General features: G+C 41.9%; 1 protein-coding gene across 1 annotated transcript in view; it reads right to left on the bottom strand.

Moving 5' to 3' along the window:
• Nucleotides 1-231: 231 nt before the first annotated feature.
• The window catches only part of LOC137424461 (putative helicase MOV-10), an 82,588-nt gene continuing 58,704 nt past the window's right edge, over nt 232-24,115 (bottom strand). Inside the window, exons 18-25 of the mRNA XM_068111935.2 lie at nt 19,890-19,961; nt 12,229-12,354; nt 10,883-10,971; nt 6,341-6,465; nt 5,784-5,872; nt 5,036-5,662; nt 3,105-3,990; nt 232-1,197 (exon numbers count right to left, since the gene is read on the bottom strand). Of these exons, the coding sequence (XP_067968036.2) occupies nt 1,139-1,197; nt 3,105-3,990; nt 5,036-5,662; nt 5,784-5,872; nt 6,341-6,465; nt 10,883-10,971; nt 12,229-12,354; nt 19,890-19,961 (2,073 nt within the window). The 3' untranslated portion in view covers nt 232-1,138. The remainder of the gene's footprint in view (nt 1,198-3,104; nt 3,991-5,035; nt 5,663-5,783; nt 5,873-6,340; nt 6,466-10,882; nt 10,972-12,228; nt 12,355-19,889; nt 19,962-24,115) is intronic.

Raw genomic sequence — 24,115 nt, forward strand, 5'->3', positions numbered from 1 at the left:
GACACCAGGTGCGTTGGCTCAGCCTGTCAACCTATCGAGGTCGGCAAAGTGAGTATCAGCTGACTGGTAATGGGGGGCATTGCACCAGCGGCACAGCCACACCGCCCCCTGAAAATGATGAACCACCACCACCATTGGTTAGAAAAATTTAAATTTCAAGCAAAGAGCCATGGAAAGACTTTGGCCTCGCCTAACCAAAAGGAACAGATAGATAAACAAACTGATCACATGGAAAGCAAAATTCCTTGATATTCTGATTACAATAAAAAAAAAATCTGGATTTCAGCCGAACACGGCAAGAAAAGACGACCAGTTGACAAAAATAACTACAAACTGGAAACCTAAAGAAGACCCTGAAAGAAGTATATCAAAGATCAGATGGGGAGGAGAAATAGAAAAATTTACTGAAATACAATGGCCTAAATAGGCTGGTCAAGTTGAATGAAAATAATGTGTTTCACAATGGCATAATTTCAGTCCAACCTACAACTCTTTATCCCAGCAGCTGATGATACCCAGATCTACCTGTCCATTGAACCTGCTCTGCATCTCCAAATGCTTGTATCTTTGAAATTCAAACATAGATGGCCATTAATTTTCTCAAACTCAATGCTGCTAAGAGTGACACGTTGGTCATTGTTTGGGCCCTCATGTGTTCTCAGAATTAAATAAAAAAGTGTTTTAAAATATTACTGACAACCTTCAAAGCCAAACATAAATTGATTTCTGCCAATATTTCTGAGCAAATCACACTTTATACTCTTGCGATAAAAATGGTTCAAACAGCAGGAATCTCCTCATAGTTCCTCATACACACGAATATGAAGACCTTTTGCAATCGAGCCAGCATTCCTTCAGATCTCAACTGTGGAACTCTCTGCCTTTTTAAATCACACATAATAATCAATTATGGTTTTTAAAGTTTTACCACTTTGTAATAACTGCCTTTTCTCAATATTTACTATTCTTACCTCTGTTTGTAAAGCTATTTGAGGTTTCACTTCTAAATGCACAAGAAAACGATTGATCTTCAGACCCAATATTTGGATAGCAAAAATATTCAGGTGTTCCATGAAGTGCGGTGTCTCTCCATGTTTCCAAGTATTTTTACAGACGTCTAATGAGGTCCAAGGGAAGATTACCTATCTGCTCGCCATTCCAGGTCTGTGTTGGTCTGAAACTCCTCTGAGGATCGGGCTAGAAGGGGTTAGGGTTAGGCAAGAACGACAATTGTGCAAAATGAGAACGATACAATCAAGGAATTAAAATACCATATGTAAAAAAAAATTGCACTTGCTGTAGCTATGGTTGGTATTGATCACTTAATGGTCTTCAACATCATGAGTTCATAGCCATCCTACCATTAATTTGCAATTGGTTACTGGCTTTGACACCAATACAATTTTTATTACGGACCTGAGGCATCAAAAAGCTACATTTATTGAACAAAGTTTCAAATGGAGCACCTCGCCGCCGTGAGGGCATTTAAATTGCATCAGATGTGGCAATAAATGCGAATTATTGCTCCCAGCTTGCTGGCTCGATGACAAGATGCCATTTGCATTTCTGCCTCCTCCTACCCCGTTTAGAATCCTGTGCGGGCACAGACAACTTCCTCGTTTTATGAACAATCCCATTATTAGTCGAGTGGGTAGAAGGGGGGTCTGTGCACCCCCCTGAAAACAACTTCTAATCAATGCCTCTATATCAGAAAAAATGTGTAGAAAACGATTAGCTTTGTTAAAAAATTCAAAAAGTGTCCCACGTATCATTTTTATGCAAATTTATACAAATTAGTGTTGCCATTACAGAAAAATACAATTTTCACTATATCTCAACCAATACTGCAGATAACTGCACAAATAAGATATCTAGACCCATTTTGAGGGTCAAGGATAATTACAATAAATAGCACCGCAAAGCGGGCGTAACCCCTCAGCCCATGCATGGTGGAAACCAATTTCAAGATGGCTGCCGTGGCGGCCATATTGAAAATCGCAGCGTGCCCATTTTCGAAAGGAAACTTCCTCTACTCAACCCAAACACACACTGCAAAAATGGATTTAATCGGATAAGCCGTTCTGCTTGAAATTGACGGAAACCAATTTCAAGATGGCTGCCGTGGCGGCCATATTGAAAATCGCAGCGCACCCATGAACCTTCCTCTACTCAACCCTAACACACACTGCAAAAATGGATTTAATCGGACAAGCCGCTCTGCTCGAAATTGACGGAAACCAATTTCAAGATGGCTGCCATGGTGGCCATATTGGAAATCACAGCGCTGCGCCCATTTTCGAAAGGCACCTTCCTCGACTCAACCCCAACACACACTGTAAAAATGGATTTAATCGAACAAGCCGTTCTGCTCGAAATTGATGGAAACCAAAAGTTGACGGCCGCCCGGATGGCTGCCGTGGCGGCCATATTGAAAATCGCAGCGCACCCATGAACCTTCCTCTACTCAACCCTAACACACACTGCAAAAATGGATTTAATCGGACAAGCCGCTCTGCTCGAAATTGACGGAAACCAATTTCAAGATGGCTGCCATGGTGGCCATATTGGAAATCACAGCGCCGCGCCCATTTTCGAAAGGCACCTTCCTCGACTCAACCCCAACACACACTGTAAAAATGGATTTAATCGAACAAGCCGTTCTGCTCGAAATTGATGGAAACCAAAAGTTGACGGCTGCCCGGATGGCTGCCGTGGCGGCCATATTGAAAATCGCAGCGCGCCCATTTTCGAAAGGAACCTTCCTCGTCTCAACCCCAACACACACTGCCAACATGGATTTAATCGGACAAGCCGTTCTCCTTGACAATGACGGAAACCAAAAGTTGACGGATGCCCGGACGACAATACTCCTTAGCCCAATTTGGGCTGAGGGATGAAAAGCACTCAAAGATAAAGTAAATGTGTACATGGTAACATGTTAACCTGCAAATTCTTAAGTGCCTGTAATACCAAGAATTTGATTTGTCACTATATCTAGGTCAACGTTACACATTAAGAGGGACTTTTGATGGCAATTTTACCATATTGGTGCTATATTTGTGACCAAATGACTTTTACCACCATCCATCATTCATCATCCTCACTTTCAATGAAATCATCAGTGTCAAACTCGTCCTCTTCTTCTTCCTCATCTTTGCTGTCCTCATCTTTGCTGTCCTCATCTTTGCTGTCCACCTCTTCAGGATCTATACAGTACAGTAGATCAACCAGAGAAGCTGGTAGGACAGGACCACAGGACCACACCGGTTCCAGCAGTCCATCAATCAGCGTCCATCCCTGTCCTTCACTGTCGGGTTTTGGCTTTTCTATGCGGGGTTTATGAGCTCGCTTGAACAGTGCAACACGGTGGTTTACACGTTGGACGTGTGGCTTCAGTGCAGAATGGCAGGGAGGAAGGTGAGCCAGCTCCACCTTCGATTTTGATGTAAGTTTATTGTCCTCCCCCACCATCTCCCACAGCAGCTTCGTACGGATGACGTCCACAGAAGACTTGCTACTCTGTTCATACATCAGGCAAGTGAACTGCTCTAACTGCCGCAGCACCTGAGGCTTGATGTTCCAGTCATCACCGAGTTGGCTGAAGGCCTCCTGAAACCCGGGGTTCTTCTCCAGCTTTTCAAGTTGACGCACCTTCCCCTTGCCTTTGAAGGAACTGGTGCAGTCCTCTCCAGTGAACACGTAAAACCCAAGAAGAGTGGCACAGTAATCTTCTCCCTTCTGCCTCCGTAAGGATTCTGCAAACTCAGAGAGGTTGAGTAGCTGTCGATGCTTTCCTGATCCCATATCCAGGTATATAGTGAGCTTGATGGTGTGGGCGTGGTAGAGTAGAATCATAAAGATATCTGTGTCAGTGGTTTTGACCACTGCATTCTTGTAGCCGAGGGCGGCGGCGTGATGAAGGTACAGTACCACCCTTGTATCTGTCTCTTCCTGATCGCTGCAGATAGTGGTGAGCTCACGCACTTCAACCTGAAACATAAAAAGGCATTGAATTTTGTGAAAAGCAGTTTAATATGAAAGAAAGCAGGATACCTCACACATAAGGATGTGAGATTACAGACAATTATCAATAAGGAGATGGGTTAACTCGATTGTTTTAGCTAAGGTAATGAATGAAGTACATACAGTGCATTTAAAAAGTATTCAGACCCCTTCACTTTTTTCACATTTTGTTATGTTGCAGCCTTATGCTGAAATCGTTTAAATTAATTTTTTCCCTCATCAATCTACACACAATATCCCATAATGCTCAGCCAGAGTGACCATCGGGTTATTGGTCACCTCTCTTACAAAGGCCCTCTCGGCCCTCTCGGCCCTCTCCCCCCCTCCCCCCCCCCCACCCCCCCCACCCCCCCACCCCATTGCTCAGTTTGGCTGGGTGGCCAGCTCTAGGAAGAGTCCTGGTTGTTCCAAACTTCTTCCATTTAAGAATTATGGAGGCCACTGTGCTCTTGGGAACCTTCAATGCAGCAGAGATTTTTTTGTAGGCTTCCCCAGATCTGTGCCTCGACACAGTCCTGTCTCTGAGCTCTGCAGGCAGTTCCTTCGACCTCATGGCTTGGTTTTTGCTCTGATATGCATTGTCAGCTGTGACACCTTATATAGACAGGTGTGTGCCTTTCCAAATCATGTCCAATCAATTGAATCGACCACAGGTGGACTCCATTCAAGGTGTAGAAACATCTCAAAGATGATCAAGAGAAATGGGAGGAACCTGAGCTAAATTTCAAGTGTCATAGCAGAGGGTCTGAATACTTATGTAAATGTGATATTTCAGTTTTTTTATTTTTAATAAATTTGCAAAACTTTCTAAAATCCTGTTTTCTCGTTGTCATTAAGGGGTATTGAGTGTAGATTGATGAGGGAAAAAATGAATTTAAACGATTTCAGCATAAGGCTGCAACATAACAAAATGTGAAAAAAGTGAAGGGGCTGAATACTTTCTGAATGCACTGTACATAGGTTCATGCTTTTATTTTTAGGTTTCTTGAAATAGTATAAGCTTTTAACTCACCTTGCCATTTGATGAAATGAGTTGATGGGCTTCCCCCTCCACGATCAGCACTGCCATATCAGTTCTCTCCAGCCTCGAAACGGCTTGTTGACTACTCCATACTTGCAGCAGAAGCTGGCAGAGCTGCTTTTTGTTGTCATCATTTGCAAGGAATCCCTTGAAATCGTCTGGCCTCCTGGTTGCTGGTCCAGCTATAATGATCATTTCTGAGCTGTCTTTTTTCTCAAGCTGCCTCCTCAACCTCTCCTTGGCTTTGATGGATTCCGGATGGTAACTGTCTGTTGAGAACAAGAAGTGTTTCTTGGCCACCATCTGATCAAGCACTTGTAGACATATCTCACCCAACGTCGGGGGAAGGTTGCGAAGAACATGGAGCAGTGCCATGCCGTCTTGAATGAACAGGGCATCCTCAGGGTATGGTAGACTTCGGGTGGTGTTTTTCAGAAGGTAGTGCATCATGGCGGCTTTGTTTGTCTTGCGGAAAAAACCATCTGGAGTCCCAAGGCTAGGGGGCACAGGCATCAGGCAGTACTTCATGAGTTCTTCCATGTCTAATGGCTCATCTTGATTCTGAGACTTGACGAGAAGCAGGATTGGAAGATTGCTTTGCCCTCGATACTGGATGACCTGGAATAGTAAAGTTAACATGTCAGTGTTAGAGTATACCATCAAAATTCATATTAAATTACAAGTGCAAGATGCCATTTAAAAAGGAAACGATCCATTGAGTATTGGAATGCCTAATTACCGTTCCCTGTGATCTTGTGAGGGTAACCTTCTTTCTGGAAGCCAGCATGGTCTTCTGATTCTTCCTCTTGTTAGGGTCGAAAAAGTTTCCTGCGTCATGGAGATGACATGGAGACATCTGGTCACTTCAATAATTGTTTAATCATGATCTTTGATCCTAAAAATGGGTCTAGATATCTTATTTGTGCAGTTATCTGCAGTATTGGTTGAGATATCGTGAAAATTGTATTTTTCTGTAATGGTGACACTAATTTGCATAAATTTGCACAAAAATAATACGTGGGACACTTTTTGAATTTTTTAACATCGCTAATCGTTTTCTACGCATTTTTTCTGATATAGAGACATGGATTAGAAGTTGATTTCAGGGGGGTGCACAGACCCCCCTTCTACCCACTAGACTATATGTCATGACATTTCTCCCGAGACTAGCTCTGCTTCCAGAAGTTTGGAATCCAATTTTGAATCTGCAATTTCTGAAGTACAAGTTTCATATGACTCGCAATGTTTCTTTATAACCATAATAACAAATTACATTTTACATTTCCATAAGATTACCTTCCAATTTGATTCTATCCATCCTATGGGTTATCTGTGATAGATCCGCTGCACCTCCGTCACTTCCCTGAAAGCCTTCCATGTCTCCGGTGGCTCCTCCATTGCTGACGCAGTACTCGATGAACCTATTGTCACACACGTATGTGGATTGTCAGGACTCCATTTATTTGGAATAATTATGGAAAAGTCAACATGGAAGGTTTGTGGAATATCAAAAGTCATGAATTTCAATGTCTGATGAGACAGCAGTGAACAATATGTGGGAGAGGAATAGAAAATGATGGCGATCGAGTTGGAAGAGATGCATTTTGAAGATGCACACTACAAAAATAAATAAATAAATAAAGTGTCAGGTTCCATATTTCTTGCAGCGGGTAACAAAATGAGTCCCCTTAAGTTTAAAATTCACTTTTTAACTTCATTCTATGTCTGCAGTATTACACATCCCATTGTCTCAGTCTATAGCTAGGGTCTATGATTATTTTTAATTTTTTTTCAATATATGGATATCTCCCCAGACAAGGCATGCAGCCACTCTAGGTAATGGGCTAAGAGAAGGTTAGAAAAATATATGGATGAAGCAAAACAAAATAAAAATAAATAAATAAAAAATAACAAGCAAACATCCAAGACACAGTAAGTAGCAGAGGTCGGGTAAAATGCGATTAGACCTCAAAGATGTAGGAAGTAAAATTGTTTGCGATCGATACTCAGACTTTTCTTTTTGAACGATTACTTATAGGATCTTTCACATTTACAATGCAATGAGCGCATATGGGCAAGCTGGAAACTTAGGCCTGCTGGTCAAAATCTCACCCATATGTATACAAAAGCTTGTGGTGAGGCAACATTCTGTGGAGGACTATAAGGAACCTCCTTTCCCTGGAGGCCAATTCAGATATGTGATCAGCCCAGGAAAGGTCAAAGCAGATTTAGTCCAAAAACTAAACTAAAAACTAGGAATAATATTATATTCCCTGCTTGGAAAACCAGTCCTAGCAGGAGTTATGACATGGTAATGCCACCCTTCCTGAACCTGCATGGAAAGCAATGTGTATTACACACCTATGACAAAAAGGTCAGGTGACTTACAATGGAGACTTGCTCACTGGCTATTGCCAACAAATACCCTTGTTAATCGTCTAGAATCTTAGATGTTACCATGTCAGTGCTCTGTCCCTTCTGCAATACGATTGAAGATTTGTTTCATGGTTATATCGTTTGCATAAGATTGTGTCCTCTTCTTCTTTTACTGAAGAATGTATTTGATCGAGTAAATGTTCTTTTTTATTGTAGTTTTCTCCTTCATTTTGCAATTCCATTGTCTGGGTTACAGTACACTGATTGTTCTCCTTTTTGATTTTCTGCAACTTTATTGTATTCTTTTGAAATGTGCTTTGGTTTTATCCTCCAAACGTTTTCTTTTTTCTTTTTTTATAATAAAAGGAGTCAAAGGTCAAGTCTCTCTATCTCTTCTAAGTCCAAGTGGTAAATTGTTAAAACTCTCAGAAACAAGCTCTTCCACAGTCATCAAGAAAGGAGTTACAATGGACGCAGCTCCTCTTAGACGGAATGCTTGAATCAGGTCTTTGCTGAAAGGGCTCGGGCTCACAATCCACCTTTCCTCGTTCTACATCCCCCCCCCCCCCCCCCCACCTCCCCAATTCCAACAGACAACTTCCCAGAGTAGGTGAGCATCTCATATGCAAAAGGTGGAAAAATATCCTCACAAACTTGACTCATCATCCCACCCAGCAATAGGTCCCGATTGCATCAGTGCGCTCTTCCTCAAAACCTGCGCATCTCAAATGGATATTCTTTCACTCCTCTTCTGCAGATTCTGGGAAGGTATCTTACATCATTCCTTTCCATTTTGAAGGGTGCCAAGCTTGACACATGAAGTACAGACCAGTAAGCCTTCTTCCCATAAGCCGCAACGTAATGGAATCACTAATCTTAGCAGACTTCAAGTCTTATCTTTTTAACTCCTTAACATCAGATCACCAATATGGGTCTTGTCTTGACCACTCCATCTTGTATATGCTACTTCTGCTAACTCAGCAATGGACAATGAGCCTCACAAAAGAAGTCAGGGTGGTCTCAAGGGACATCTGGGCATGTGACACCGACTGGTGCCCAACTCTAATCGTTAAGACATTTAGCAAAGGCACCTGGAGTCATCTTCTTGACTGGCTGATGGATTTTCTCCATGCTCACAAGCAATGCATAGTCCTCGATTGTGTGCAATCCCCTGCTCGTTTCCCATAGGTTGGTGCTCCACAAAACAGTGTATTGGGACTTGTCTTGTCCCTGGTTTATATTAATGATCACATGGCTCTTTGGAAAACTCAATTGTCAATTGCAGATGACCTTACTCTTTGCCATAAAGATTCTAACACCAATGACAGGTAGGTTGCAGCCACATTCTTGTCTGCCACTTTGGGGAACATATGAAACTGATCAATTACCTCAAATGTGTCATTCAATACTTAAAAGTCACACACACAAGCTCTATCTTTACATAAAGACCAAATTAATGGTGAACCTTCCAGTTTGGCTCTGCAATCATCCTCTGGTAGTGGTGCTGTCTTTTGAGCTTTTTGGACTAAATCCGCTTTGGCCCTATCCTGGGCTGATCACATATCTGAACTGGCCTCCAGGGAAAGGAGGTTCCTTACAGGCCTCCAGAGAATGAAGTTAATTCCTTGGCTATATATAGCTCAGTGTACAACAGTGTACAAAGCCTTCATCCATAGTTTCATGGATGTCCTCTGGTCTTGTCCTGCGAGATCTCACTTTGCACTCTTGGAAGCGGTGGAATCCAAAGCCCTGAGGATAACCGGTGACACTCAAAAGGAGCCAGAAGTGCAAGGCCTGATAATCTCCTACCACAGACAGGTTGATAATCTAGTAGAGTTTTCTATTGCCTCGTTTATAGTATCACCCCAATAACCTCCGCTCTCAGCCATTTGTCCCTCAAGAGCAGCTCAACCGGGCTGCAGGTGCTCAGTTAGCAACCCATATCTTGTTAACATCCCCAAATCCAATCTACTTGTTCAGTTCCACTCTTTTGTCCCCATCTTCTCTCAACCATGGAATCACCTTCCTGTGTCCAGTCATATTCCTTTTTTCAACTCCTTTCTATTGGTGAGCCATTGCCATCTCATATGTTGCCCCCCATTCCTATTCCAGATCTTTTATATTCTTACTTCCTTTCCTGTCCACCTGCATTTTCCACCGATCCCTGTCGACTTACAGGGTTCCCTTTTCCTGTCTGTATGGCCCTACTTATGCTCTACGTGTTCTCATTAGTCCCCATTTCTAGCTTTTGTATTCCAACTACCTCTGCTACATTAATGTATTAACGTCACCCCCTCTGTCTTTCATCTCTTACATGAGCCTTAACCTGTTTAAAATTAAAAAGGCATAAAACTAAAAATTAAAGCTTTGTGTAAATTAACCATCTGTACTCCGAGAGATATTTGTCTGTCTGTCTGTCTGTGTCGCCATTTTTCTCAGACGGCCAAATGCATCTTTGTCAAACTTTCAGAGGTTCATCAGTGAGGGCTGGAAAGTGTTTTAAGCAAAACCATTTTTTGAAAATACAAAGTTGGATTTTATTTTATAATCGCTCTATTGTGCCTTAGTATTTGTATCTATGTATCCTCAGCCTCAGTAGCCTCAGCCTTTGAAAGGCAATATTACAGTATATTATCCCCAACCCATTCCTCAGTAGGTGTATTTTTTGGCTGTGTTTTAAGCCCCCACAAAAAAGTATTTTCGGCCCCCACAAATATATATTTTTAAATTTTTTAATTCTTTAAAATGCCAACAGGATTAGAACAGCACTGGGCAACACTGGGTACACCCGCTAGTCTTTTATAAGGTCGTCTGATGAATTGCATTTGCTGGTGCAATCTCGTGTAGACTGTGCATATCATTATTTTATCACCTTGTGGAAAATGGAAACAAAGTTGCCTATTTTATCGTGTAACAATCGGTACTTTTAAATCACAAACAAACTTCCACTGTTCAGCTGAACGTGCTATATTTGAATGACGTATCTTTGTGCAATAATAACAAGGCGATAGTGGCAGTTGTGACATAGCCATAGCTTGGTGTTGGCTTAGCGGTTAGGGTGCCGGCTTGGGATCCTAGGATCCTGGGTTCGAATCCCGATCGATCGCTGAATTAACGCCAGGGGGGTTGACTTAGCTTGTCATCCTTCCGAGGTCGGCAAATTGAGTACCAGCTTGCCGGGATGAATGATCACGGTGTGTACCCCGGTTTAGAATAGGTACACCGTATCCCTGCGCATCGTAAGAGGCGACCAAGGGTTGGCGTCAGGAAGGGCATCCGGCCATAAAAACATTGCCTCAAACAGGGAACCATGATTGTCATGGGGCCCGCAAGGCTAACCCCCGCTCTAGCAGGGAAAATGGCCTTAAAACGATCATTCATTCATTCAGTGGGAGTAATAACGACAACACCAGTAAAAGCAGTGCAATTGTGTTTTGAGTAAAAAGCTGGAGGTGGACTCACGTGCGCCAGTTTTCATCTTTGCCCAGGGTGATCGGATTTCCGATGACGATCAGCAGTGCCTTGGCACGTGTCAGAGCCACGTTAAACCTCTGCTCACATCACATGCATGCAGTACTACGTTATCAGGTGTCTAATGTATATACACACTCACCAGGTAGTTCATTGTAATATAATAAAAGTTAATGAGAACAGATAAAAGTAGAGAAAATAGAAAAACAAAACTCCACAAATCTGTCGAGGAACCAGTAAATGCTTTTACATTTTCAGCAAACCAAATGCTATCGATACTTGTAGTTTAATAGTATAGAGTTCTACTATTTGGCTGTTAAGCATGTAAACTCACCAGTCATTGCGCAGAAACTAGAGTCCTTTATTTATATCTGTTACAAAGATTTTGCGACTCTTTCGGCCAGATAGGGTGAGCAAAAAGGAGGACTCGAAAGGAAGCATCATGGAGGAATTAAAATGAAGAGGTGGAGATGAATTTGGCACACAAAAAGAGTGATAAATTGAAAGCCTGAATGTCGAAGGTGGGCTGGAAGACCGACAGAGACCTGGTGGCGTACGGTGGAAAAAGAACCGATTGATGGAGGTAGAAACCACCTGGACGACTATCAGTCAGTGGGCCCAAAACAGGCGAAAGCGGAGTGGTGCAAGTTTTACAACAGGTCCCACATGTCACCAGACATGACAAGCTCGTAACCAAGTATGGTGTTAGGGTTACGCATTCCTAACTCATTGAAGAACTGCCAAAGGAGATTCCATGAGGATATAACAAATACTGAGGAGCCCTATCATTTATTTTTAACACTAACATGGGAAAATGGTTGAACACCCCATATCCACCCACTCATTCTCGACTGGGTTTTTCCCCATCAATCACTCGACTCCTATCGCCCAATCTTCTTTCCGTTCTCTCTTCAACCCTCCCACACATCATGTAACGCTCCTTTCTCTCCCTCCTATTACCCTTGCTCTCTTCCTTTTCTCACGATAAATTGCATACATTTCAGCACCAAGTCCCCTGCCCCCTTCCCCCCCCCCTCCTCTCTTTCTTCACCCCCACGCCAGCCTATGATGTATGAAATAAAAATATTTTACAATTAGAGCCAATCAACGGGAGGAGTTGAAAAGGTTTTGAAGATGGAATTTATAAAGTTCATTGAACAGAATGGTAAAAATGAGAATAATAATAATAAGAAGTAGTACAGATCAAAAAAGCTTAGAATTGGTTTTGTGACTCCACACACACTTGCATCAGAGAACATGTGTGCGGTTGCACAAAGATGAATGCAATGAGAGGTGAATAACAAAGAAACACAGTGAATTATTCAGGTGAGACCTGCCTTTGGGTTCTGAATGAATCCAAGGCAAAAACGCTTATCAAAATCCAGGTACTCTGTAGCACTTCGCACTGTCGAGATGATTATCACTCGCCTTTCCTGCCCTTGGAACTCCTCCACAGAACCCACCTGCAAAAACAAACAGAATATCCACCACACTGGAGTCATTATTTCAGCAATGGATATTAACAAAGCACCTTTCATGCATTCGTTTGTGACTGGCCTGAATTCTACTACTAATTTGCAAAGCATTGACACCAATACAAAATTGTATTACAGACCTTAGGCATCAAAAGCTACATATAATCGAACAAACAGTTTCAAATGGAGCACCTCGCCGCCATTAGAGCATTTAAATTGCATCAGCCGTGCAAATGTCTGTTTGACGTCCAAATTGCAAATGTGAAAAATTGAAGTATGCTAACCACCATGGGAAGCAAGTAGAAGCTGACGTTTTGGGCATTGACCCTTCATCAGAGCATTCCATCGAACATCATTCTTTTGCTCCAATGAAGGGTTAACGCCAGAGGCATCAGCTTCTCCTCCTTTTACCATGGCGGTAAGCATACTTTGATCAACGATCTGCTGATTATACCCATTAATTGTTTGATCTGTCCCACAATAGCCATCACAAGCAAGACTAGTATTTCATTCTACGATGATGTACTGCTAGGGTGAGGGCGAGGGGAAGAAATTGGACACTTTCTCTTCAAATATTATATTTTAAATTTTCTCTTTTTAATTGTTGCTTTTACTATATTTTTGGAAGTTGACTCTTATTGGCCTGTCTTTTTTGGAAGTTGAATTTTGTCTAAATATAGATATTCCTCAGCGCCGAGAGTGCGAGTAGCAAATTTGATTGGTTGAGATAGTTTAAAATTACGTCTAAATCTAGATATTCCTCAACACCGAGAGTGCGAGCAGCAAATTTGATTGGTTGAGATAGTTTAAAATTACGTCTAAATCTAGATATTCCTCAACATCGAGAGTGCGAGCAGCAAATTTGATTGCTTGAGATATTGTAAAATTGTCCAAATCTAAATATTTCCCAGCCCCAACAGTGCGAGCAGCAAATTTGATTGGTTGAGATAATTTAAAATGATGTCTAAATCTAGATATTCCTCAACACCGAGAGTGCGAGCAGCAAATTTGATTGCTTGAGATATTGTAAAATTGTCTAAATCTAGATATTTCCCAGCCCCAACAGTGCGAGCAGCAAATTTGATTGGTTGAGATAGTTTAAAATTATGTCTAAATCTAGATATTCCTTAACACCGAGAGTGCGAGCAGCAAATTTGATTGGTTGAGATATTGTAAAATTGTCTAAATCTAGATATTTCCCAGCCCCAACAGTGCGAGCAGCAAATTTGATTGCTTGAGATATTGTAAAATTGTCTAAATCTAGACATTTCCCAGCCCCAATAGTGCGAGCAGCAAATTTGATTGGTTGAGATATTGTAAAATTGTCTAAATCTAGATATTTCCCAGCCCCAACAGTGCGAGCAGCAAATTTGATTGGTTGAGATAGTTTAAAATTATGTCTAAATCTAGATATTCCTTAACACCGAGAGTGCGAGCAGCAAATTTGATTGGTTGAGATATTGTAAAATTGTCTAAATCTAGATATTTCCCAACCCCAACAGTGCGAGCAGCAAATTTGATTGCTTGAGATATTGTAAAATTGTCTAAATCTAGACATTTCCCAGCCCCAACAGTGCGAGCAGCAAATTTGATTGGTTGAGATAGTTTAAAATTACGTCTAAATCTAGATATTCCTCAACACCGAGAGTGCGAGCAGCAAATTTGATTGCTTGAGATATTGTAAAATTGTCTAAATCTAGATATTTCCCAACCCCAACAGTGCGAGCAGCAAATTTGATTGCTTGAGATATTGTAAAATTGTCCAAATCTAGACATTTCCCAACCCCAACAGTGCGAGCAGCAAATTTGATTGGTTGAGATAGTTTAAAATTACGTCTAAATCTAGATATTCCTCAACACCGAGAGTGCGAGCAGCAAATTTGATTGCTTGAGATATTGTAAAATTGTCTAAATCTAGATATTTCCCAGCCCCAACAGTGCGAGCAGCAAATTTGATTGGTTGAGATAATTTAAAATGATGTCTAAATCTAGATATTCCTCAACACCGAGAGTGCGAGCAGCAAATTTGATTGCTTGAGATATTGTAAAATTGTCCAAATCTAAATATTTCCCAGCCCCAACAGTGCGAGCAGCAAATTTGATTGGTTGAGATAATTTAAAATGATGTCTAAATCTAGATATTCCTCAACACCGAGAGTGCGAGCAGCAAATTTGATTGCTTGAGATATTGTAAAATTGTCTAAATCTAGATATTTCCCAGCCCCAACAGTGCGAGCAGCAAATTTGATTGGTTGAGATAGTTTAAAATTATGTCTAAATCTAGATATTCCTTAACACCGAGAGTGCGAGCAGCAAATTTGATTGGTTGAGATATTGTAAAATTGTCTAAATCTAGATATTTCCCAGCCCCAACAGTGCGAGCAGCAAATTTGATTGCTTGAGATATTGTAAAATTGTCTAAATCTAGACATTTCCCAGCCCCAATAGTGCGAGCAGCAAATTTGATTGGTTGAGATATTGTAAAATTGTCTAAATCTAGATATTTCCCAGCCCCAACAGTGCGAGCAGCAAATTTGATTGGTTGAGATAGTTTAAAATTATGTCTAAATCTAGATATTCCTTAACACCGAGAGTGCGAGCAGCAAATTTGATTGGTTGAGATATTGTAAAATTGTCTAAATCTAGATATTTCCCAACCCCAACAGTGCGAGCAGCAAATTTGATTGCTTGAGATATTGTAAAATTGTCTAAATCTAGACATTTCCCAGCCCCAACAGTGCGAGCAGCAAATTTGATTGGTTGAGATAGTTTAAAATTACGTCTAAATCTAGATATTCCTCAACACCGAGAGTGCGAGCAGCAAATTTGATTGCTTGAGATATTGTAAAATTGTCTAAATCTAGATATTTCCCAACCCCAACAGTGCGAGCAGCAAATTTGATTGCTTGAGATATTGTAAAATTGTCCAAATCTAGACATTTCCCAACCCCAACAGTGCGAGCAGCAAATTTGATTGGTTGAGATAGTTTAAAATTACGTCTAAATCTAGATATTCCTCAACACCGAGAGTGCGAGCAGCAAATTTGATTGCTTGAGATATTGTAAAATTGTCTAAATCTAGATATTTCCCAGCCCCAACAGTGCGAGCAGCAAATTTGATTGGTTGAGATAATTTAAAATGATGTCTAAATCTAGATATTCCTCAACACCGAGAGTGCGAGCAGCAAATTTGATTGCTTGAGATATTGTAAAATTGTCTAAATCTAGATATTTCCCAGCCCCAACAGTGCGAGCAGCAAATTTGATTGGTTGAGATAGTTTATAATTATGTCTAAATCGAGATATTCCTCAACACCGAGAGTGCGAGCAGCAAGTTTGATTGCTTGAGATATTGTAAAATTGTCTAAATCTAGATATTTCCCAGCCCCTACAGTGCGAGCAGCAAATTTGATTGGTTGAGATAGTTTAAAATTATGTCTAAATCTAGATATTCCTTAACACCGAGAGTGCGAGCAGCAAATTTGATTGGTTGAGATATTGTAAAATTGTCTAAATCTAGATATTTCCCAGCCCCAACAGTGCGAGCAGCAAATTTGATTGCTTGAGATATTGTAAAATTGTCTAAATCTAGACATTTCCCAGCCCCAACAGTGCGAGCAGCAAATTTGATTGGTTGAGATATTGTAAAATTGTCTAAATCTAGATATTTCCCAGCCCCAACAGTGCGAGCAGCAAATTTGATTGCTTGAGATATTGTAAAATTGTCTAAATCTAGATATTTCCCAGCCCCAACAGTGCGAGCAGCAAATTTGATTGGTTGAGATAGTGTACAATTTTGTCCAAGTCCTCATAAACTGGAGGTTTGTGGAAGTGCCACCAAGGTGATTTGTGTTCTACAGTGTTTAAATGTATAATTCAATTTAAATAAAATAATAGTTTTAGAGAACGTCAAAAAAAATAAATCGGAAGTTCACTGCCGTTGATGCAGCATCTTTTACACCACCTTATTTAACACATTAAATTAGTTATCTGTATCTGTTGTTTGCGTCCTTCATGACGTCCTTAAAAACAGCAAGTTTCCTGTTTGGAATGATTTTCTATTTTGTTTGACTGCCAGACAAGCAGACGGAGTAAACTAATTTACTTACTCATATCTGCGCATGTGCGATCAGGACGAGATATCCATACAATTTGTCAAATTCAGAGCCAAAGTACTACTAAACTGCAGGTTTGTTTTCCGATCTGTATTCTGCAGTGTGGAAATATATAGAAATAAATAGAAATTAAGTAGTTCCTCTATCATATAGACTGATATCTGTAGACAGACAGACAGACAGGAGAGTGAACCAATTACTTAACACTGCACTGTGCTTCACGTGCAGGGTAATGACAATGAAAACCCCCAGCTTTGACTTGTAATATTATTGGTGATGCTGGATGGGGGAGGGAGGGTGGGATTGAAGGGGGGGTCCAGCTGAAACAACTGCACAAAGCTCATTGTAAATCTGAATCAATAATGAGCAGAGATAATGAGCCCTGAGAATCAATAATGAGCCGAGGCTCAGCATGTCCTGCTTGCACATTTCTTTTAAGGTGAACATCATAATTTTATGTTCAAAAATCAGAGCCGAGGATTTGCATTGTTGTACCAGTTGGAAAATCAAAATCCTTTGAATGCACTTTTTGACTGCAATTTAAATCTCGGGTAGTATGTGGTTCTGTCCTGAATTGATAACTTTCATGAAAAATAATTTCAAGCAAGGAATGAACCAAAAATAAGTTTACATCATCTGGGAATACAAAAAAAAACAAAATGAGTTGCATCATCAAGGAATAAAATTCTTCTTCTTCTTTATCAGCCACAATTATTAGCCCACCTGGGCCCAGTTGCTAGAAGCTATCCAGTGGATACATTTCATTCACCGGATATGTGATTTATCCACAGCATAGGCTTATCCGGGCTTCTAGAAACCGGGCCCTGGACTTCTAGCAACCGAGCTAATGCGATCGAGCAGTGTCTGTAGGTGAGTCAGTGAGTGAGAGTTTGAGTCTGTAAACACTTCAGTCTTCAGTTATTTGGCTTGAACCAAATACATGATTCCGATGAAATTTGGCCAGAAACTTCATATGTCATGCCTAACCATGGGTGTATTGACCGCATCAAAATCTGCGCTCATTATTCGGGTCTACAAGGGGTTTTTTTTAACCCACCTCCCTCCTCCTCCTCTCCCCGAAAAATAGGTATTTGCTCTCTTTGCATAATCCACTCATCTCCCTCCTCCAGAAACAACACACATTTCCAGGAACTAAACACTTTTTTTCCCCCCCACACAGAGGGGTAGGAGGAGGAGAGAAAAAGAGAAAGGTGAGGAGGTGGGGGGGGTGGTCGTTCAGCAAAGAGAATGTTATGTTATGCCTAACGACCACACACACTCACTCACACTCTCTCTAATATGAGCGCTTGCCAGTGGACCGTTGTGACCGAGGCACCCTGGCCTGTTTGAACTTTCGTTGCAGTAACACACACACACACACACACACACACACACACACACACACACACACACACACACACACACACACACACACACACACACACACACACACACACACACACACTACATCAAAATTAACAACCCCAAAGGTTTATCTTGAAACAGAGGTATGTATGAGCGTAATTAAAGTGGGAACTTTTCGAAATTCAATTGAAAAGTATATCAAGCCACACAGAACACAAAATGTCAGTTGATGCGTTTCACAGCTCGAACTAACACGGCGGAACTCTGAATATGAGGTCGATGGACGTTATTTATTACATGTATCTATTTATGTGGAAGTGACAGGTCGTTATAATGAAAGCAGATCACACAGAAGGAGGGAAAATATGATAGCACAACATTTTTAGCAGGCGAGGCACCACACTGCCCGAGGAAATAAAGTAGACTATAGCAGGAGGAGGGAACATGGGTGTTCCATTACCAATAAGCTCGTAGAGTGCTCGCCAAGTGGCTTAAGCACTCAAGCAAGCAATCCAATGAAACGTTTGATAAGGAATGGCTTGGCAAGCGATTAGTGATCGCTACTTATGAAGATCAGGCATTCGATGATGAGCGCTTGGAGTTCACTTGTCCCGTCATTGCTTTACTCATTGTAATCCTCCCATTATGTTAATCGTTCTTTTAATTTGAGCTTTAATTTGATTTATTTTGCCTTCCCAACTCCGGAGATTTTCCCCACGGAGTGCCAAGGTGCGACTGTGGAAGCCTTCACCTTGATTCTACTGGTTAATTATTTTCGTTGCACTCAATAAAGTTACACATTGGGCACATTCCTTAATCTTTTCTTCATTCAATATAATTTTTGGAACAGAAAAGGTTACGTTTAATGCTCTGGCAATATGGAAGAGGAAGAACAGCCCTGCTTAAAGCTTAGTTATAAGAAATACACTTAATTATAAGAATCGTTAATTTCTTTAAATTTTCAGATTTCATTCTACATTTCGATACTTATTTACTCTATGGGGTCCGATTTTCAAATGCGAATCCAGATTTCAATTATATTCTTTAATTAGTCAGTTAGGTCATCTTGGTTCCAAGGCAAGGCACGTTTGAATAGGCTAAAATAAAATGGCACCTTAAGAACCCCGCGATGTGACAGAAGGCTGACCAAGATGGCGCACCACCATTGCGGTGAGGCATATTTTGTTTTTGTTTTTGTTTCATTTGTGATGAGCATCCCCTAAATTATCTTCAAACGGGGTGTTTTAACACACCCAAACACCCAGTTTTCATTTATGCACTCCCTTAGAGTTCCATAAGTATGCATGCAAAGTTTGGGGCCACTAGGTTTCATGGTTTTGGAATTATGTAGGAGACACACGCACGCACCCACTTATTATTATAATAGATTATTGTGGGGTTGGCCATGGCAGGGTTTTGACCTAAATCTTTCACAAGCAGGCTTGCTTGGCCTGACGCTCAATTAAGTAGTTAGGGGAGGAATTTGCAGTTTGTTCAGAGTGCCAGCAATAGCAATGGTGCAGATGATTCCCCTACTCTTTGTAAAGGACACTATGGGATCTTTAACGTCCACCAACTAATGCCGGCAGACAGGATGCCCGCTTAACACTCATCAAGGGACCGCACACACATTCATGAATCACCCTGCCTGTGAATCACAGGGATGACAGTTTATCGCTGGGTCGGGATTCAAACCCAAGCTTGCTAGGTTAGAGGCGAGTGTGCCACACCAAGGAAAACAACATAAAAAAAGGAGTTCCATCATCAAATAATTCATTCTAAACTCAGTTGAAATTGGAAGAACTTGAACTAATCAAAGCTGATAAATATGTCACACACATTATCACAACACACGCCACAAAAATCATGGGAATCGGATGTTTTGAGTGTTGGAAGAATTTTGAGACTGATATTCAATCCAAGCAACTAATTACAAGTTTAAATCCAAAGGTAAATATTAACATGGATTAACAAGGGAATGACACTTTGAATGATGATCAATCAAGCAAAAAATTGAGAAACCGTACATATGTGAAAATTTACCTTCAATTCCGTAATGTTGTTCAAAGAGCTGAACTCTTTATTCCTTTTCAGAGCTTGCCTGATCTTCATCACCTGAAAAAGTCAGAAACAGAGACTCGGTGATTAAAATTTAAAAAAATCTGAGCACGTGGTGTTTCCATCTGAGCACTTGATCCATAACGATGGGATCCTCCAGGTTCAAATCCCACATACATTATGGATTTGTCCATTGCTTATTTATTCATTGCAGCCCCCCCCAAAAAAAGTTAATTGCCTCTTGACCCCCAGGCCCTACAGCGCATCTCACCACCATGGCTTGCATATACACCGGCCATAGTGCCATACAGACCACGATCGGTCGTTCAAAAGCACGTAGCACTTCCATGTGCCATGAAACATCCAATTCTTCAACTGACCACGCCTGAGGTGGTTTGCGCATGCGTGGAGATCGGGGAGGACTCGTCATGTTTTATAGGTTTTCAATGTATTTTCCACCCAATCGCACATACTTTTTTTTTTGTGTGTATACAAGACCGAGGCTCGTGAAAGAGCTAACGTTAATCACACAAAAAGTCAAGCCGACACATAAAACACAAAATAAGGGGGAGCGGTAGACAAGATGGGGAGAGAGGGGGAAGGACACAAACACAACTTTTGAGAGCACAGGCATCGAGAGAACTGTGGGAGGGAGAGGGCTTGGTGGGAGGTGGGAGAGGTATAAAACATATGGACACTGCAAGGACTTCCAGGAAAGAAGTTCTAATTTCAAAAAAGTGTATCGGGTGAATTAGCAGGGGTAGAAAAAATCAAGGTTTTGGATGGGGGAAGATAAGAGATGGTGGTGAACAGCTGTTTTAAAGACCTGGAGGGAGGAGTGGGATTGAAGGGAGTGGGGGAGTTTGTTCCAGAGGCGGGAGAAAAGGGGAATGAAAGAGTGAAGGTGAGCAGAGAGCCTAGATTTTGGCAGTTTAACCATAAGGGGGTTGCTGGGAGATCTTGTGCGACCTGTAGGAATATTTGGGGGACAGAGCACAGAGAGCTGGGGGAGCAAGGCCGGAGAGGAGTCGGTAGAAGACAGAAAGACCACCAACCTGCCTGCGGTGAGTGAGTGAAAGGCCTTCGGAGTTAGCTTCATCGCAGGAGATTCCAATGATTCTGAAAGCTTTTGTTTCAACAGCGTGAAGCCGAGCTAGGTGTGAGGCAGGAGCACCGGCCCAGAGGCGGGAACAGTATTCCATTGAGCTGCGGACGAAAGCCTTGTATGTGGTGAGGAGCTCAGGTGTGCCAAGGAAGGACTTCGCACGACGGAGGATGCCCAGTCGGCGACTGGCTTTGGAGGCCAGCTTGGAAATGTGGTTTTCCCAAGAAAGATCATGGCAGACAGTGAGACCCAAAAGCTTGAGCGACAGAACTTCTTGGAGAGGATTGTTGAGAAAGTAGATGGGAGGGTTTTCCAGTCGGTCTTTTCGGAGAGACATAGTAAGAGTGTGAGATTTGTCAGGATTGAAAGACATGTTCCACTTGTTTGACCAGTCTGAGATTTTGTCCAGGTCTGTAGAGAATTAGGAGGCTGCAGACTGCCGATCTGAGAGATGAGGAATGGAGCGGCAGAGAGTGGAGTCATCAGCAAAGAGATAGAGAGGATTTTCCAGAAAGTCGGAGAGATCATCGATTAAGACCAGAAAAAGCACAGGGTCCAGAACACTACCTTGGGGAACTCCAGCCAGAACAGGAAGGGGAGATGAGAGAAATCCATTCAGGGCCACACGCTGACTATGACCAGAGAGGAAGTCCGCAAGCCATGCGTGGAGATTTCCATGGATACAATAGTAGGAGAGTTTGGTGAGCAGAGCTGAGTACCAGACCGTATCGAAGGCACATGATATGTCAAGGGAGACAGCTCTGATTTCCTGTTTGGCATTGAGGACCTCCATCCATTGTTGAGACAGCAGAAGCAGCATGTCCAGAGTAGAGTGACCTGGTCTGAATCCAAATTGATGATCAGAGATCAAGCCATTGGAGAAGAGGAAAGATTTCATATCCGAAGCAATGATGGATTCCATGACTTTGCTGATAATTGGGAGCAGGCTGATTGGTCTGTCGTTGCAAGGATCTGTTTTTGCACCTTTTTGTGTAAAGCGGTGATGTTGGCTGATTTCCAAGCTGATGGCAGATGACCTTGAGCAAAAGAGAGGGTGAAGAGAACAGAGAGAGGGAGTGAAACAGCGGCGGAGCAGGATTTTAGGACCCGTGGGCTGATGCCGTCTGTTCCAGTTGCAGAATCAGAGTCGAGGTTTGACAAAAACTTCTCCATCTTGTCAGGAGAGAAGGACAGAGTCCAGGAGCAGTTGGGAGTAGTTGGTTGGTTTGCATTTGTGGAAACGGACGTGTGTGTGGCAGACACATTTGTTTCATGCGGATTATGCGGTGTTTACTGGGTGAGACATAATCTGTAGCTGATGCTCTACCTTCAAGTCAGGAAGTACATTTCTCATAACGGTTGATTATGTTGGTCATTGTTTCGATTTTCGAACGGTGTGCCACCGTTACGAGGGCAAATGAGGCCGAAATCTGGATAGGCAGCTCCGTTTTGACATTTAACCAATGACCACCGTGGAAATCTCAATATATATTGAGTGGCCGGCTGACGCCTCCGGATCGGAGATGACACTTATGGTCTGCACATGGGTGGAGATCGGAGGAGCGCTCGTCATGCTCTTATACTATAGGCATCTACATATCTACATATATTTCTACATTGTGTGTATATATATATATATATATATATATATATATATACATACACACACACACATATACACACACACACACACACACACACACACACACACACACACACACACACACACACACACACACACACACACACACACACACACACACACACACACACACACACACACACCTCAGTTACTTCTCAATTGCAGTTGGATAATTTCAATGATCAATGTTTTGACCAAATACAATAGATTAGGATACAGTGCACCCTCAAAAATCACCAATAAACTCCAATACATTCAGAACTCCGCTGCCCGTCTACTCACCCATTCCCGGACCCGTGACCACATCACCCCCGTCCTTTACAAGCTTCACTGGCTCCCCATCCCCCAGAGAATCCAGTACAAAATCCTCCTCTTGACATACATAGCCCTCCATAACCTGGTCCCATCCTACCTGGCTGACCTCCTCTCCAGACACACTCCCACCCGCAACCTCCGCTCTGCTGGTACCAACCTCCTGACCCCCTCCATCCGGACCAAATTCAGATCCTGGGGGGACAGGGCCTTCTCCATCGCTGCTCCCACCCTCTGGAACTCACTACCTCACACCATCAGAGACTCCTCCTCACTCACCACATTCAAAACATCACTAAAGACCCACCTGTTCAACACTGCATTCAACATTCAACACACAGCATTTAACCCCTGACTATCTCTTCTCCTTCTCCCTCCTTTTGCTTTAAATATTTCCCTATTGATTCTTGTCTTTTTGCAATTGTTGTTTTCATGTATTGTTATGCATTATGTTTGCCACTCTGTCAAAGCACCTTTGGGCTTCTGGAAAAGCGCTATACAAAATAAATGAATTATTATTATTATTCAGGAAGTATTCACACCCCTTGACTGTAAATTCACAAGTGGTCACATTTTGTTGTGTTAGTCTGAATTTAAAATGGATTATATTGAGATGTTTTTGGCGCCGATCCACACGTCGTACTCCATAATGTCAAAGTGGAATTTTTGTTTTACAATTTTTTTACAAAATAATGAAAAAATCAAACAAAGAAATATATAATTTACATGAGTAATCAAAACCGATTACAGCTTCGAGTCTTCTTGGGTATGTCTGTATCAGCTTTGCATATCTGGATTTGGGGAGTTTCTCTCATTCTTCCTGGCAGATTTGCTCAAGCTGTCAATTTGGATGAGGAGCGTCGGTGAACAGCAATCTTCAAGTCTTTCGATAGGTTATCAATGGTATTCAAGTCTGGGCTTTGGCTGGGCCACTCAAGGACTTTCACGTTATCGTTCTGAAGCCATTCCAGTGTTGCTTTGGCTGTATGCTTGGGGTCATTGTCCTGTTGGAATGTAAATCACCGCAGTTTAAGGTCTTTTTCACTCTGGAGCAGGTTCTCCTCAAGGATTTGCTCGTATTTGACTCCATTCATTGTTCCCTCTATCCTATAAGTCTCCCAGTCCCTGCTGCTGAAAAGCATCCCCATATCA

The sequence above is a fragment of the Myxine glutinosa genome, chromosome 4, assembly GCF_964187855.1.
Source record: "Myxine glutinosa chromosome 4, kmMyxGlut1.1, whole genome shotgun sequence".
In the NCBI taxonomy this organism is placed as follows: Eukaryota; Metazoa; Chordata; class Myxini; order Myxiniformes; family Myxinidae; genus Myxine; species Myxine glutinosa.